The 19,143-nt window shown below is 36.6% G+C and overlaps 1 protein-coding gene across 2 annotated transcripts in view; it reads right to left on the bottom strand.

Moving 5' to 3' along the window:
• KPNA5 (karyopherin subunit alpha 5) overlaps positions 1–19,143 on the bottom strand; it is a 61,840-nt gene that overhangs the window by 13,145 nt on the left and 29,552 nt on the right. For both annotated transcript variants that reach the window (XM_004471226.3, XM_058307321.1), the window contains 2 exons: positions 8,976–9,075; positions 367–530 (listed from right to left, as the gene is read on the bottom strand). In XM_004471226.3, the coding sequence (XP_004471283.1) occupies positions 367–530; positions 8,976–9,075 (264 nt within the window). The remainder of the gene's footprint in view (positions 1–366; positions 531–8,975; positions 9,076–19,143) is intronic.

The following is a 19,143-nucleotide window of genomic DNA, read 5'->3' as shown; positions in this document are numbered from 1 at the left end:
ACAATTAAAAATTAATTTATGGATTCTGTGAAAGCAGGCACTGTGTTTTAAATCTCATTAACAATGTCTTACATTGACCTGAGCAACAGAACAGGCACTCAATAAATACTTGTTAAATTAAGTCCCTCTCATTCATAGAGAGATCACATAAAGCTAACCACATCCACTAACAAAACAATTACACCAACTTTAGGAGTATAAGGACCAACTTCTCAGGATTATAGATAGCTTTTCTGTGAAGTGTGGGGTCAGTCACTTTTCAGTCTTTCCTGAAGAAAGTGACTCTTGGGATGCTTATAAAACCATTACTCTAACTGCTAATCTTAAAATACACTCATACAATTATTAAGCATAAATTATAGTTACATCAAAAGTTCCACCAATCGTCGACAGACTCCAGAATCAATGACTGCTTGAATTTTATCATTGGGTCCATCGGAGAGATAAGAAAGGGCCCAACACACATCTGCTAAGACATCAGGGTCACTGCTAAACAACAATCGTGACAGGACATTTAAGCAAGGTGACACCTGAAAAGCAAGAGAGAACCAGTACTTTAAATTTTTCTCTATCTATAAACAAATTTCTTTAGAAAAATAGAGAAATTAATTTTAAAACTAAAACTTAATGTCATAAAATTTCAGAAACTAAAACATTCTACTGTTTTAAAACTGTGATCAGATGCATGAACATGAAACATGACTATTATTCCAATCTATTAATCTTATATTGGATCAGATATACTAATGTGGTAGTTTAAAGTTGTTGTTTTTTATAATGAAATATGCCTTTGGGATCCCCTGTCTATGTCTAAATCATACACACATACTCAAAAAACAGACACAACAAAACTGAGAGTAGTCAAATTGTTTAATGTTTAATATAACAGTCACCAAAAACTTAAATGAACTTCACTCTACTCATTACATGTACTTTATTAGGACGATACCAAGGAATCATTTGAGGAGAAAAAATGTAGAAAATACAAAAAGAAATACATTTCTGAAGCATCTTCAATGGAATTCACTAACAAACTGTACTTCTTAAAGTACAAAAGCCCTAAATCTTAAGTTAAAAAAGAATACCACATGACAATATTTTTAATTCCTCTAGTATTAACACTACTATTAATTAGTTGTGGAGGTAAGCAAGCTACCTCACTTCTCTGAGGCTTGGTTTTCAAATGTGTGAAACAAAGATGCTAAATGAAATAAAATTCTATGCTCTTTCCATGCCCCAACTTAGAAATAGTTTTTGATTCAAATTAATAATTAACTGATTACTAGCTGTGTAACCTTGGGCAAATTATCTAACATCTTTAAATACTAACTTTGTTTATAAATAGGGATAATAAAGTTCATCTTGCCTGGTATATAGCAAACAATCAAATAGTGTCTCTTTATTGCCATGATCTATACTGATTTTGTATTCCTTTAGCGACCTAACATATTCCTTAGTTTCTCACCTCAGGTAATAGCTGTATGTAAAACAGTAGATATGTCACAAAATTCTTAAAGTGATGAGAACTTGATTGCTTTAATATTTTAGCATCTTTTCCCTTTGTCCTTATTTTAAAGAATGACAGTACACAAATTACAACCTTCCAAAAATATTTTTCTTCTCAGCTTGTGCCCTTCCCCTAAGGATAACCCGAAGGGCCAAGGTTCTAAAATCAGCTTACAAAACAGATGTGTTCATCTTAAGGTAGTAAATCTGCACAGCTGGAATCTTCCCCAATAATCATGCCTCCACGCTTGCCAACCACCTCTACTTTGAATAGAAAAATGTGTGAATCTTTTTTTTCAGTCGGTATACCTGGTAAATATCTTATTACTGAGTTTAAAAAGCAACAAAGTATTAAAGAATTATAGTTTTAAACATTAACATTTGTATCCCATTATCTTCTCATAAACAAGAAAAGGAAGAAACAGTAATACAAACTCCCTTTTTGAGGAAATAAGTAGACATTTGTAATCCTGCCCATAATATATGATGATGAAAGTGAATAAATAGTAACTGACTTAGAAGATGAAAGGTATACTCTTAATGAGTTATCAATAAGGAAGCTAATTTTTCCCACCCCACCCCAAAATGCTTTAGAAATCAGAGGCAACAGAGAGCACAGGAGGCAGAAGAGAGGCAGAGTGCTAAAAGAGAGGGAAAGGTTCAAAACTTGAATAAGAAGTAATTAAGACTGGATGTCCCTACTACATAGGTGGGTGATCACCATTTCCAATCCCACCAAAGAATGGAGGTTTATTTTAAGGAGAATCTGAACAACAGAGAATGAACCTCAGTAACTAAACTTTAGGATATCATGCACAGTAGAGATTAAAATGAAGCACTGGATCGGAAACTAGAGAGATTAAATAGAAGTCTCCTGATCGGTGAAAACCTCTACTTCTTCCAATGCCTAACTCTGAAAGCTTTAATAACCAGGTATACTGCCCACTCTACTCCCAGTTCAATCTACGCATAGACCAGCAAGAGTCAAGAAAATCTGCCTCTGAAGGGAGTGGTCCCTGAGAAGAGACTGAAATCTGGAGTCCCTCAAAGAAAATATGCTTCTTCTACCCAATTCTGCTATAATGAAACCCCACCTATACACCCATCATTTCCAATCAACTTTCATAGTATCTCCCTCCTAAATATGTCCAGAGAGTCAAAGATCCCCAGATACATGTGGAGAGCCTCCAATAGGAAAGACAGACTAAAATATACAAAAAAACCAAAGCACCAAGAAGAGAAAATTTCAAAGAAACGATAAGTCCTCAGAAGATAAAATTTTCTGTGAGTTAAAGAAACAGCAAGCAGGCTAGTGTGGATGAAGCAAATGAGAAGGGAAATTGTTGGTGATAATAGTCTGATGATGATATCTCATAATTTGTAACAAATGTTCCACTACAGTATGGTTGGTGTGTTGGTGAAGGGTATTGTATAGGAATTCTACACATGTGCATGACTGTTTTATAAATTCACAACTTCTGTAATAAAAACATATTTAAAAAATAATAATAGGGTGGGTTGGGGGGGAAATGTACCAATTGTAAGATATTGACTATAGTTAGTAGTAATATTTTGATGATACTCTTAGATAATTTGTAAAAAATTTTTCACAACAATGCAAGGTGTTGGTGATGGGGTTGGTGATGTATAGGACCCCTGTATGATGTTATGCATGTTTGTTTTGTAAGTTATACTATATACTTATTGTTTATGTATGTTCATGTATGAAAGATAAACTTCAATAAAAAATTTTTAAATATAAAAAAAGAGAAAAAAAAATAGCAGATGTCCAGAGAGATAATAGAGGAGTGAAAAGATGAAAATTCTTTTAAGATATTTAACGATTTTATCTTTTACTCTGAATAAAAAGCAAATTGTAGGGTTTTGAACAGAGATGTTGTATGAGCCGACATTTTACCAAGATCATTTTGGCTACTCCCTTAGGAAAAGAAAATGACAGGTATACAAAGGGAAAAAAGATTTGTTAGGAGGCTATTGCAATAACCTAGGGAATAGATGTTAACATAATATACATCCTACCTCAATACTGATTTTGAAATTTTTCAGGTCTACAGAAAATATGCAAAATAGTAAAATGAACACCCATATCACTCTTAAGTTCCTCATCTATATGAGTTAACATGCCACCTCTTCTCTGATTCATACACATGCACACTTTTTACTGGACCATACCAATTGCAGATATCATGATACATCACCCCTAAATACTTTAGCATATATCTCCTAAGAAAAAGGGAATTCTACATTTTTATACCACAATATAATTATCACATTTAAGAAATTTAACATTAATACAATACTATTATCAAAGATAAGGACAAATTCAGATTTTTTTAAACTATCCCAATAGTATCTTTATCACAGTTCTTTAAAAACCTTACTTTGATCAATAATCTAATCAAGAATTACACATTGATTTATTTGCTGTGTCTCTTTAAAGCCTTTTTTGAAAAACAAATCAAGTGTACCAATGTGTAAATTAGACATACTAAAAGTAATTCTTATTAGGTCTACAGTTCTGGCAGGAAGTCTGACAAATATTTACACTTGTGTAAATACCACCAATCAAGGTACAGAATATTTCCATCACCTCCAAAAGTTCCCTTATGCCCCTCTGTGGTCAATTTCCTTTTCCAATCTTCAGGCAATCACTGATTGATATGAGTTTTATTCCTATACAACTGTCTTTTCCAAAATATCATATAAATGGAATCATACAATATGCGGCCATTTGTGTGTGTCTTATTTTATTCAGCCTAAGGCTTTCGAGATTCATCCTTGTTGTTGCATGTACCAATAGTGTGCTCCTTTTTATCATCAAGTTGTATTTCATTATGTGAACATACCACAATTTGTCTATCCATTCACCAAGTGATATTCACTTAATGCTGTGTCCAGTTCTTGGTGATCATGAATAAAGCTGCCAAAAACATTTGGGTACAGGTCTTTTTATAGACTTACTATTTCAGTTCTCTTGAGTAAATATCAAACCACAAGACTGCTAGGTCATAAAGTAAGAAACTGACTAACTGCTTACTGATTGTACCATTTTATATCCCCATCAGCCATGTATGAGTTTCTGTTGCTCTGCATCTTGTCAACACTTGGTATTGTCAGTTTTTAGATTTTAGCCATTCTAACTGGTATGTAGTATCTTTGGTGGCTTTTAATTTTAATAGTTACCCAGCCTATTTGTGGTCTCTCAAAATACTGACACTTTAAAAGACTCTAGGTGGCAGACTTGGCCCAGTGGTTAGGGCATCCGTCTACCACATGGGAGGTCCAGGGTTCAAACCCTGGGCCTCCTTGACCCGTGTGGAGCTGGCCCATGCGCAGTGCTGATGCGCGCAAGGAGTGCCGTGTCAGGCAGGGGTGTCCCCCGTGTAGGCCAGCCCCACGTGCAAGGAGTGCGCCCTGTAAGGAGAGCCGCCCAAAGTGAAAGAAAGTGCAGCCTGCCCAAGAATGGCACTGCACACACAGAGAGCTGACGCAGCAGGATGATGCAACGAGGAGAGACACAGATTCCCATGCCGCTGACAACAACAGAAGCGGAGAAAGAAGACTCAGCGTACAGACAACCCGGGGGTGGGGGGGAGGGAATAAATAAATCTTAAAAATAAAATAAAATAAAATAAAAAGACTCTAGGCCATTTGTAGACCATTCCTCAATTTGAATTTATCTTATTTTTTCATCATGATTAGATTCTTCAGATTAAACATTTCTGGCAGGAATCTTATGGCATGTTCTTTTTACTCACATCACATCAGAAGGCACATAATGTCAGTTGTTTCCTTTATTAGTAATGTTAAGTTTGATCATTTGATTAAGGTGGATAGTGTCCAATAGAATTGTCCACAGTACATATACCTCCCCTCATCCCCTTTTTAAATAACAGATACTCTATAGGGCAATACTTCCTATACTCTTTGGATCACTTCAGTTTTCTCACTGAGGAAGGAAACAAGGTTTTAAGCTTGTTAAAAGAGAGAAGATGAGGAAGAGGGAAGTAGGGACATAACAAGAGAAGAGAGTAAGAAATAGCATCTGAATTGATAATCCTTTTTCTGCCAACTGTCAAATAAGGTCTATGAGCCAATATTATAAATGTTAATTGGTCTAAAATTCATATTATTACACCATTTATCAAGGTCCATGTAACTCCTGAAAGTCCTAATACATCATTTCTCAAGGTCCATGTCACTCCTCAAAGTACTTTAATTCCCACTGAGGTATTTCATAAGGATAACAACTTTAAATAATAAGCTTAGAAAAAGGTGATTTACATTAGAGGTTTTATAAATTATGATTGTTATAAATTTTAGTATCTTTCAAATTAGCAAATCCTTCAGGAGAAACATACTACATCAATTTCAAAAAAGTATTATCAAAATAAATAATTTATATAAGGTGGTTTTTACTACAAAATTTAAAAAAAAATCTTTACTGTTTGCCTATAGCTAAAAAACTTATAAAAACCATGAAATGTGGTTTAAAAAAAAAATTTCAAAATGTCAAAATTGATTTCTCTTCTTTCTTTTTTTTTCCAGGTATTGAACCCTGGACCTCGTATGTGGGAAGCCAGATCTCAACCACTAAGCCATATCTGCTCCCCTGAGTTGGTGTTTTGGTTTGTTTGTTTCTTTCTTTCTTTATTTTTTTGTTTGCTTTTAGGAGGCACCAGTGACCGAATCTGGGATATCCCATGTGAGAAGCAGGCACTCAACCACTTGAGGCATATCCGCTCCCCTGCTTCAATACTGCTACTAAACTGAAAAAAAAAAAAAAAAGGAAATATCTAACATGACATTTAAAATTAATTATATCTTTAACATCTTTATCACAAAATTAGTATCTCAACATACATACATATGGATGCATGTCCTGTATTTTAAAAGACAGGGGAGGGAATATCAAAAACTGAATTCTCAAAAAAGAATACATTTTAAAGAGAAAATTTTAAAAGAAGAACAATGCAATAAATAGGCCAAGGTTTACTTAGTAAAAGATCGATGAAAATGTAGGTACTCTGTACCATTTTTAAGAGACAAAGAAATTACTGTGATTGTTAAAATCATGAATACAATTACTAAATATATAAACTTAAAAACATCTAAATAGCAGTAGGAGGATTCATTATCATCAGATTCACTGACCTTGTTATTTTCTCAAATTATAAACATTTGCTTTCCCTTCAATTCACTAAAACAATCATTGCCAAACTAGAAACATTTTCATACACTATTCATATTTTCAAAAGGCTCTTTAAAGGTACTTGTGCAGTTGGCAAGTATGTCTTAGTATGCCAGAGATGCTTTGACAAATACTACATAATAGGTTGGCTTAAAAACCTGAATTTTTTCCTCCAAGTTTCAGAGGTATATTAGTCAGCTAAAGGAAGCTGATGCAAAATACCAGAAATCAGTTGGTTTTTATAAAGGGTATTTATTTGGGGTAGAAGCTTAGAGTTACTAGGCCATAAAGCACAAGTTACCTCTTTCACCAAAGTCTATCGCCATGTGTTACAACATGACTGCCGATGCCTGCAAGGGTTCAGGCTTCCTGGGTATCCCCCTTCCCGGGGCTTGCTTCTCTCTGGGCTCAGCTGCTTTGCTCTCTCCACAAGACCAGCTATAGATTATCAAATGAATTGTTCACCTCTCTTTCCGAGGCCTCTGCCATATCTGCTTCTCTGTGTGTTTACTTACTGGGCTCCAGCTTAAAACCTCCAAATCTCTGCTCTGCCCTGTCATTTTCTCCATGAGTTCCCACCCACCAAGGGGGTGAGGACACAACATCCTACCCACATGGCCCAATCAAAGCCTTAATCATTATTTAATCAAGTAAAAGTGAAACCTCTGAATCCAGTATGTCTGGAGGGAAAGACCAGTTAACAAACATAATCCAGTATCTGTTTTTGAAATCCAAAAACAATATCAAACTGCTACAAAAGGCTAGAAGTCCAACACCAAGGCAGTGGCAGGTCTTGCTTTCTCTCTGCAGCAAGTGGTGATGACAGTCCTCTTTCACATGGCAATGTGCTTGACTTCCCCCTGTGCTTTTGCTGACTTCTAGCTTCTATATCTTTTGGTCTTCTGGTTTCTCTGACCACATCACAATTTGCTCTCTTTGTAAGGCCTCTAGTCATATGAATTAATACCTACCCAGATCCAATCTGGCCATACCTTCACTAATAATAATATCTTCAAAAGGTACTATTTACAAATGAGTTCCTGCCTACATGAATGCAAATTAAGGTTAACAACACATCTTTATTGGGGTACATGATTCGACCTATACCACAGCACCCCAAAGAGTCATTCCTTTAACTTCTTTTAAACTGTAAATCACATATAATACTTTTACTGTAGAACTTTTTTCCTTGAGGAGCTGTGCAGTGCAGGTTACTCAAACTTTTATCTCTAAGATGTATATTTAACCAATTTTTAATTAAAGTAACAATTTTGTTCCCACTTTTACTTCTGAGCATATTTTATAATACTTTAAATCAACTTATTAGTTATATTATGTGTTGGTCAATAAAGACAGAACAGAATAGGCATGGAAAGTATGCAAGAGTTTTAAGAACTATGCTTAAACCCACAACATGCTCCTGAGGAATGGCAAAAGATCAACTGTCCATAGTACAATTAGATTTAAATCATGCTTGTAGTCAGATAAAATGTGGCTAAATCATAAATGCTTAAAACTGGAATAGTCAAAGTAAAACAAGAAGGCATACTAATTCATGAATAATATTTTCTGAATTAGGGATATTACTTTTTGGTCCCAGAATCCTTACTACTAGCTCTTTACCAAATTTTGAACTGAATTCATTGTTCTCCTTTAATTCACACAGACACAGAATTCAAAAGAAATAGAATGGTGTCCTAAATATTTACTCATGTTCTATCCTTCTACAAGCATATTATTGGAAGTACGAATAAGACATTTTGATTGGGAATTTTTTCAAAATCTATCAGACTAACAGCACAATATTAATCAAGTGGGGAAAAAGAGATTCTAACAGATAAAAGATACAATGGGAAAGCACTAACTACTGTGGAATAGTTACTTTTCCAATTTTACAACTAACAATGGATCTAGATGAATTACCTTAATCTTTGTGGGGTGCGTGGCTTCAATATCTGGTAAGCTAAAAAGAGACTAAAAGATGTCTAAACTCGACTCCAAGATATATAAACATCTAGTGACAGTGGTTGCCCCTGGGGAGAGGAATCTAATAGGGAGTGGGAAGGGATATAGGTAGAAGAGAAACTTATTTTCATGGTATACCTTCTGATTTTTCTTTATTTGTAAATATTGCCTAGTCAAAAAAGAAAATAATTATTAAAATGAATAAAGTCCCTTCTACCTCTAAGTATCTATTAAAAAGCATCTTAAAAGTTTATGGAGGCATATTTCTTAATTTGTATTATTTTACTCATACCTTACTGAAGTTTGGAGGAGGGTTTTTGCCTCTACATAAATTTGAGAGGGCCCATACAGCATTTCTGGTTGTTGTAAGTCTGTTTGAATTTGTTAATAACCTGCCAAGAAAAAGAAAACAGAAATGTCACATGACATTCATTTTCCTGTTTAGCTATTTTCTATCATAACATAAAAATACTCTTCAATATATTTTGTAAAGTGTTTAAACTGACCTGGGAGAAAAGAAGTGTCTGTGAAATTCATTATATTTCAGAAACAAAAAAAACATATTACAGTTTTTTTTTCCTTTTAAATGTATGATCTGAATGAAATATTTTTAAAAATCTTAAACATGTTCAAATTAAAGCTTATCATGGGAAACTGATTTTAAAAGTTTCAGATTACTTTTGTTTAATATCAGAAATCATGAAGGCCAGAGGTAGTGGGAATACACAAATAAGATGTTGAAAGAAAAAAATCTGTCAATGAAGAATTCTACACCTAGCAGAACTATCCTTCAAAAATGAAGGAGAAATTGGGAAGTGGCTGTGGCTCAATCAGTTGGGCTCCCATTCCAGGGCCTCCTTGTGAAGGCAGGCTCGCCCACACGCTGTGGAGAGCCACCTGGCCTACAAGAGACACGGAGTGCTGACTCCGCAAGGTGACAGAATGAAAAAAAAAGGGAGACAAGCAAAAAACACAGAATAGCGCTCAGCAAATGGACACAGAGAGCAGACAGCAAGCAAGCCGCTGGGGCGGGGAGGGGATAAAAACAAAAACAAATGAAGGAGAAATTAATAGATTCTTAGATGAAGAAAAGCTTGTAGAACCAGGTCTTATACACCTGCCCCACATGAAATGCTAAAGGGAGTCCTTTGGGCTGAAAAGACAATAGGCAGTAAATAGAAGTCACACAAAGAAATAAAGAACACTGGTAAAGATAACTACATAGGTAAATATAGAAGCCAGTATTATTTTATTTTTGGTTAATAATTTCTCTTTCTTTTCTCCATGGTTTAAAAGACAAACACATAAAAATAATAATTGTAAATAATTATAAATCTGTACCAAGAGACAAACACAAATAAAGATGTAATTTGTGACAATAGCAAAATGAGGGATGGTTATGTAAAGGGGCAGATTTTTTGTACAATATTGAAGATAAGCTGGTATTAATACAAACTATGTTTAAGACAGTTAATCTATAATCTATCATAACCTATAATAATCTATAATAACCACTAACAAAAACAAAAAAATAGAGAGAAATAAGAAGGGAACCAAAGCAGGACATTTCAAAAATCAAGGAAACAAGAAACAAGACAGTAAGGAAGGAACTGAGGACCAGTGTTATATTTGGAGATCTACCATTCCAGAGTGATGCCTCCCTTTGGTTCAGTCCATGTCAAAGATGAGTCTCAGGCACCATATGATGCTAGCAGGTTTATTCAAGCAGCACTCTTAAAAGAGTAACAGTGGGAGCATGCTAGTGTTGTGGGTACCTTACAGTCAGGACAGCATGCAACAGACTGACCAGGAGGCTGTCTGGAGACAACTCTCAAGATTTAAGGAATCTATCCCCTCTCATAGTCTCATAGTCAGATCAGTACCAGGTGTTTGCTTCTTCCCTCTCCCCCTCAGGTGTTCAAGCTGATCTTGTAAGGATTAGCCTTATCTAAAGGTTTCTGAAGGTTACAACGGTGCTGAGTTTGTATGGACTATGGAAATCCCCTGGCTAGAGTGCAGCATACTGTTAAGCAACATGTAGTACCAGCCTTGTGGGATACTTTGGTAAGCTTACTACTATTAAATTTCACAGCCATAATGTATCCTTAGAGTATTTATTCCACAACCAAATAATACATAACACATATAGATAACATATAAAATGGCAGGAGTAACTCCTTCCTTATTAGTAGTTATATTGAATGTACCTGGATTAAACTTTCCAATAAAAATGCAAAAATTGGCAGAATTGATTTTTTTTTTTAAATGACCCATCCACATTCTGTCTACATGAAACTCACTTTAGATCCAAAGAACAACTAGGCTAAAAGTAAAGGCAATAAAAAACACTGTATATTGATAAAGAGTCAATCCATCGAGCAATTATAACTATTATAAACATAAACACCTCTATCAGCAGAGACATCTCAAAGGTACATAACATTTCCCAGGAAAGATCATATGTTAGGTCACACACACTTGAACAACCAAAGGGTTAAAGAAGATATCACATGGGAAATTAGCAAATACTTGGAGATGAACATAATCTCATTTTGAAGACAAAACACAACATATTCAACGTTAGGAGATGCAGTGAAAGCAGTGCTCAAAGAGAAATTTATAGCTATAAACTTTACACTCTAAGGAAAAAGTAAAAGAATCCCAGCAAGAAGTGGTATGGAAATAATAAGAATTAGAGGTGAGATAAAGTAAAGAATATAAAAACAATAGAGAAAATCAACAAGGAGATTGAATCAGTCATCAAAAATTTACCACCAAATAAAAGGCCAAAACCAAATGGCTTCACAGGTTAATTTTACCAAACATTTAAAGAATTAACATCAGTCCTTCTCAAATTCTCCCAAAATAGTAAAGAAGAGAGGATTCTTCGTAACTCATTCTACATGATCAATATTACCCTAATACCAAAGCCAGGCAAAGACATCACAAGAAAAGTACAAACCAATATCCTTTATGCATGCAAAAATTCTCAATAAAATAGTAAAAACTAAATGCAACATCAAAGCAGAGGGATTATACAACATGACCAAGTGTGATTTACTCCAGGAATGCAAGGGGTGATTTCAACATAAGAAAATCAATCTAACAGAACGAAAGGAAAAAAACACGGTCATCTCAATTGACGCAGAAAAGGCATGAGAAAATCTAGCACCCTTTCAAGATAAAATCACTCAGAAAACTTAGAAAGGAACTTCAACATGATAATGGACATTTTTCAAATACTCACAGCTAACATTAGAAAGACTGATATCCCTACCACTAAGATCAGGAACAAGACAAGGATGCCCACTTTCAACACAGTTATTCAATTGCAAGAGCAATTAGGAAAGAAAAAGAAAGAAAATCCAAATTGGAAAGGACAAAGTAAAATCTCTAGTCACAGATGTCCTGGTTTGAGACTATAAATGGGACCTTTTGATCAGATCACTTCACCAAGGTGGGTCTTCATCCTTTTGCTGGAGTCCTTTGTAAATGGAGGACTAAAAAGCCACAGTCACAAAGAAAAAAGCTGCAGAGAAACCCCAAAAGGCTGGAATCAGCAGAGCACACAGGCACGGAAAGAGGCCCACGAGAGGCTGAAAGAGACAAGCCACATGCCTGATGGCCCACAATTGAGCTCGTGGAAAAATTAAGCTTGGAAGAGAAAAGACCCAGACCAGCAGAGGCACCATTGTCTCTTGCCACATGGAAGTGTCCAGGATTGCCAATAGCCAACTTTTGATGAAACATCTCTGTTGATGCCTTAATTTGGACATTTTCACAGCCTCAAAACTGTGAGCTTTTAACTTAATAAATTCCCATTGTAGGGAAGCAGACTTGGCTCAATGGATAGAGCGCCTGCCTACCATATGGGAGGTCTGCGGTTCAAACCCAGGGCCTCCTTGACCCGTGTGGTGAGCTGGCCCACGTGCAGTGCCGATGTGCGCAAAGGTGCTGTGCCACGCAGGGGTGTCCCCCGTGTAGGGGAGCCCCACACACAAGGAGTGCACCCTATAAGGAGAGCCGCCCAGTGCGAAAGAAAGTCCAGCCTGCCCAGTAGTGGCACCACACACAAGGAGAACTGACGTGCAGCAAGACGACGCAACAAAGAGGGACACAGATTCCTGGTGCCGCTGACAAGAACAGAAGTGGTCACAGAAGAACACACAGCGAATGGACACAGAGAACAGACAACTGGGGGGGGAAGGGAAGGGGAGAAAAATAAAAAAATTTTTTAAATCTTAAAAAAAAAAAATTCCCATTGTAAAAGCCACATCTGGTATATTGTTCACAGCAGCTTTTAGCATATTAAAACAGCAGATGACACAATGGCAAGAATATATGATCATGAGAAGCAGCTTTGGCTCAAGCAATTGAGTTCCCATTTACCATATGGAGGACCTGGGTTCGAACTCCAGGACTTCCTGGTAAACAAAGAAAAAAAAATAAGGCATCCCAGACCTGCACGGCACAAAGAGGCACAGGCCCCCGTGGAGTGAAGCAACCCACCAAAAAAGATGATAATGCAACCAGATTAAAAAATAAAGAAAGAATATATGATTAACACTAAGCAATGAACAAGCTGAAAAGGAAATTAAAAAAACAATTTCATCAAAAAGAATAAAATACTTAGGAATAAATTTAATGAAGGAGATGCAAGATTTGTACACTAAACCACTGCGGAAGAAATTAAAGAAGACCTAAATAAATGAAAAGGCACCCCATGTTCATAGAATGGAAGACAGAATATCCTTAAGCAGGCAATACTTCGCAAAATGACGTACGATCTCTATGAAGATCCCAAAGGCCTTGCGATGGCTAATTTCATGGTCAATGTGGCTAGGTTATGGTGTCCAACTGTTTGCTTAAGCAAGCACCAGCTTGATTGTTATTGTGCGGGTATTTCATAGATGAATTTAAATCATTAGTCAGCTGACTGCATCTACAATCAACAATGGAGACTGCCTTCAGCAATGAGGGCATCTCCTTAACCAATCAGTTGCAGGAGATCTCAAAGCAAAAACTGAGGATTTCTGGACTCAGAAAGAATTTCTACATCTTTTTTAGCCAGCCAGGTTCTCCTGGGGAATACAACTCCACCACCATCAGAATTTCCTACTTGCAACCTGATGTACAAAGTCTGAATATGCCAGATTTCAGAATTAACTTTTTTGACATTTCCAGCCTACCCTACAAAATTCAGACTATATATTTGTCTCTTCTGGCAAACATTCTGTCAGATTTAAGGGTAGGGTCAGCAGGTAGATGGCACTGAGCTTATGTGTTGCTGGTTTGCTGGTATCAGTGATCAGGACAATAAGCTAGGAAGGGGCTAACCACACATCTCCCTTCTGATGCTCTCACCCCTCTCTCTAGAGGTGCAGGTTTGGTCCTGACTTGCTCATTCTCCCTTAGAGCAAAAGCAGCGGGAGCAAGAGCTGGTCCCACAGGCCAGGGTGGGGGTCTGCAGAGGGGACAGGCTGTAGCTGTGGCATAGTCACTTCTGAGCGCCTGGGTCAGGATTGGAAGCAACACCTGGGTCAGGTGGACCCAAGCAGGCAGGGCATGGAAAACCTGGATTTGTATCTATGGTATCTTGTGCTGGGCACCAGAGGCAGGTATGATAGTCAGAAGGAACAGCTGTCAACTCTGGCCCCTAGAACTCTCAGGTATAGAAACCCAGGAACTGCCCAAGTGCCTGAAAGCTCCCTGCATCCTGCTATGGGTTTGAGAGAACAGACCACGTGAGTCACTGGGCTCAGGATAGCCGACGAGTTTGCCTTTCACCCCTGCCCTGTACCCTCTAAGTCTCTGTGTAGTCCCCAACCTGGCCCTGTCTCTATTAAACCTTGCACCTGCAGGGCCAGAGAAGCCTGCCCATGTGTTTGCACCTTAGTTAACACCATTTCCTCACTGTGTGTGGAGACCACCACAAGCCGGAGGCTGTTGTGTCCCAGCTGCATTGGGCCATGTAGAGAGAAGGGGCTCCTTATGGGCAACCTCGGATTCGCAGCCTGCAACATTTGATTTTCGTCCAACATGTGCTGGGCTGTCAGCACCAGCTGCCTCGCTGCCGCTGGGCCTGCTCATGACTCTGGTGCAATAGTGGATGCGGCTGTGACTAGACTGGGTGCAGAAGGAAGGTGCAGCCCTGCCAGGGCCTGAGCCTACCTGTCTGGGTTTCCCAAATGGTCTGTGAACTTGCTCACATGGACAGCTATGTCCTGCTACTGTCCCCCTCCTGGTCTCCACACTGCCCCCACATGCCCATTAGTGTGAACTGTGGCCTGGTCTCCATTTGCAGTTTCCCATTAAATTAGCCCTACCGCTCCCCTCCAAGAGGAGTGTGGGGGACTAGGGGGAACAATCCACTTCTCGGTTGAAGTTTTCAACACCATCAACTAGAGTCAATCCATTCTCTGTCCTAATTGCAATCTGATCATGTGAACCAATTCCTTTTTAAAATCTCTTAACAGAGACAGATATAGAGATCCTGTGGTTCTTTTTCGCCAAATACAATTCTGACTAATACAGGTCTTTGGGGCAGAAATGGATAAGTCGATCCTCAAATTTAGTTGGAATTGGCAAGGGAGCCTGAAAGATTGCTAAAACAATCTTTAAAGAGAAAAAAAAAAAAAAGAGCAAAGTTGGATATGACACATTTTCCAAAATGTACTACCAATGTACTACCAAGTCACAGTAATTAAAACAGTGTGATAATGACATTAAAGAAGACATATACACCAGTGGAATAGAATTGGGAGTCCAGAAATGAACTCAAAAATCATACTGATTTTTGACAAGGGTGCCAAGTACATTTAAGGAAGAAAGAATAGTCTGTTCAACAAATGGTTCTGGGAAAACTGGATAACCCCATGCAAGAGAATGAAGTTGGACCTTTACCTCACACCATAGATAAGAATTAACTCAAAATGGATCAAAGACCTAAATACATGGGCTAACTCTATAAAACTCTTACAAGAAAATATAGGAAAACAGACTTGGCCCAGTGGATAGGGCGTCCGTCTACCACATGGGAGGTCTGTGTTCAAACCCCGGGCCTCCTTGACCCATGTGGAGCTGGCCCATGCGCAGTGCTGATCCGTGAAAGGAGTGCCCTGCCACGCAGGGGTGTCCCCCGCGTAGGGGAGCCCCACGCGCAAGGAGTGCACCCCGTAAGGAGAGCCGCCCAGCACGAGAGAAAGTGCATCCTGACCAGGAATAGTGCCGCACACACGGAGAACTGACACAACAAGATGAGGCAACAAAAAGAAACACAGATTCCCATGCCTCTGACAACAACAGAAGCGGACAAAGAAACAAGATGCAGCAAACAGACACAGAGAACAGACAAGGGGGGTGGGGAGTGGGGAGAGGAGAGAATTAAATAAATAAATCTTTAAATAAAAAAAAAAGAAAATATAGAAGTAAATCTCCATGACTTTGGATTTGGCAATAGTTTCTTACAAACAATGCCAAAAGCACAAGCATGAAAAGAAAAAAATAGATAAAAGGACCTCATCAAAACTAAAATCTTTTTAATTTTTTTAAATTAAAAAAAGGCTACTATCAGGAGAATGAAAAGACTATCCAGAGAATACTAGGAAAAAATACTTGCAAATCATGTATTGATATGGGTCTATTTAGAATATATAAAAAAATGATACTCAACAATGATAAAGACCAACAATCCAATTAAAAATGGGTAAAGATTTACATAAACTGTAAAAATAAACCAATTTATAAAGATGAAATTACATTAGTGGTTATGTAGGGCTGGGGAAGAAATGTTGAGGGGTGTAGTCTTTCTCTTTGGAGTAATGAAATTTTTCTAAAATTTTTGAGATGATGAATGCACGACATCGTGATTATACCAAAAGCCATTGACAAATACACTTTGGATAGATCATATGGTATGTGAATATATCTCAATAAAACTGCTTAACAAATAATTATATAAGAATAGCCAGAAATAGCAGCTACATATAGCAGGGGAAACCATGAAAGACTAAGAGGTAAGGAATTTTCTTGTTTGCCTGTTTTTTATTAATATTATTGAAAAAATGAAAATGATCTAATAATGACTGAAGGGATAAATGCACAACTATGTGATTATACCAAATCCATTGACTGTACACTCTGGATGACATATGCTTTATTGATATTTATCAATAAAATTTATTTGCTTAAAAAAAATGGGTAAGGCTTGAATAAACATTTCTCCAAAGGAGTTATATTAATGGCCAATAAGAACATGAAAAGATCTTCAACATCATTAGTCACTAGGAAAATGCAAATCAAGGCAAAAGATAACACTTCACACCCACTAGAACAGCTAAAATTAAGAGGGAAAAAGGAAAATAATAAGTTTAAGTGAGGATGTGGCAAAATTTGAACTCTCATACATTGCTGGTGGTAATTAAAGTGGTACAGCCACTGTGAGGAACACTTTGGTGGTTTTTCAGTGAGTATAGAGAAATTCTATATGATCTCATAATCATATGCCTAGGTATATGCCCAAAAGAAAGGAGAACTGCTGTTCAAGCAAATACGTGTACACAAATGCTTGTGCACAACAGCCAAAAGGTGGAAACAACCCAAATGCTCATCAGTTAATGAATAACAAAATGTGTTATTATCCATATACTGGAATATTACTCAGCTATAAAAGGAATGAACACTGATACATAGTACAACATGGATGAACCTTGAAAACATGATGCTAAGTGCAAAAAGCTTGACACAAAATGCCACATATTTTCTAATTCAATTCAGATGAAATATGCAGAATAGGCAAATACATAGAGACAGAAAGCAAATTACTGGTTGCTGGGGTGAGGGTGAAATGGGGTATGATATGACTGCTTAATAGGTTTCTGTTTGAGATAATGTAATACTTATGGAACTAGACAGTAGTGATGATTGCACAACATTGTGAATGTATTTAATACCAATGCACTGTGCAATTAAAAATGGTTAAAATGGTAAATTTTACACACAAAATCCCTGTCTAAAGATTTTCCTAGAGGGTTTTCCTATAGAATCCTCTCAAAAATCTAGCTCATTTAGAAATGGTTATACTATACCAAATGATGGCAAACTTTTTAAAATAAACATATTAGACTTGGAGGCCTTCAGCCCGTGATGCAAGTACTCAAATCTGCCACAACTACTCAATGTTGCTATTGTAGTACAACAGTAGCTATAGATATTAAAGAAGTGAGGAGGTCTGGCTGTGTTTCAAAAAAACTTTATTTACGAAAACAGGCAGCAGACAGGATTTGGTCTGCTGGCCATAGCTTGCCAACTCCTGTTCTATACTATTCATTTTCTTTATTAACAAGATTATTATGAGAAGGGGCAAATTCTCTTTGTCCAGGTATGCTATATTATAAATTAAACCAACGAAGTTCTGTACACACAAAAAGACTATAGAATGGTTATAAAAGATTTATCTTTACTGAGAATGAAATGAATAATACAAATTAAAACTTCACTCCAAGAACTGATAAAACCATACATTAGTACAAGTTTTATATTTACTTAAGCATTGGTTTAATGTCAATTTCAATATGAACTACAGATAATCCCGAAATCTTAGTTAAGCTAAGAATAGTCTTTTCCCTTTTGCTCAATTAAAGTGAAGGCATCTAGTAGTTAATGTGACATAACTTCCTTTTTATCACCTTCCCCATTTTTACAAATTAAACTTTGAACTTTATAAGACCAAATTTTATAATTAAATTTTGGAACTTTCTAACTTTCTAAGCACATGCTTTTCTGAAATGTACTGTTTGTAATTAATACAATATAGCTGGATACTTGTTTGTTCACCATTAGACTTTTATTTTATAGCTTGTTTTCTTTGGTCACAGTTAAAAGTTCCTTATGACATTTAAAGGGATTGAATCTAATAGATGGTTACTATTCAATAAACCATTACCTACCTGAGATATCAACAAATCATAAAATAAGCTATAGACAGAGAACCAAAAGTGAAAAAGAGAAACTAAGTGCTCGGTTAATCTACAAACTACATGATCAGGCGAGAAAAATCTCAAGTTGAAAGTTTAAAAGATTCTTTATGGAGTACATACTTCAAAATATAATGAAAATGTAAATCAGTATTTTTAAAAATAGCTTAGCTAAATTCTCAAATATTATGGAACATTAGGGATGAGCTGAAAGTAAAAGAAATTACAGTGAGTCACTCAGTGGACTGTATATGGTAGGGTCATTAATGCTATTTGAACAAAATCAGACTAAGAGATAAAATGTCTTTAAAAAACTCATGTCTAGAAATTATTCTTCCTATTCATTTCCTCAGTTGGAGATACACAGAATGACATAGAGATAAGAGATAAGAGATAACATTAAAATTTTTACCCAGTACTACTAAATATCCTTGTATTGTAGAATAATTATTTTCGCACAGTAAGCACCAAGTTAAAAACTAATTC

This window comes from Dasypus novemcinctus, chromosome 11 (genome assembly GCF_030445035.2).
Source record: "Dasypus novemcinctus isolate mDasNov1 chromosome 11, mDasNov1.1.hap2, whole genome shotgun sequence".
NCBI lineage: Eukaryota > Metazoa > Chordata > Mammalia > Cingulata > Dasypodidae > Dasypus > Dasypus novemcinctus.
Note: the sequence above shows the minus strand (reverse complement) of the source record. Positions and strands in the feature narration are given on the sequence as shown.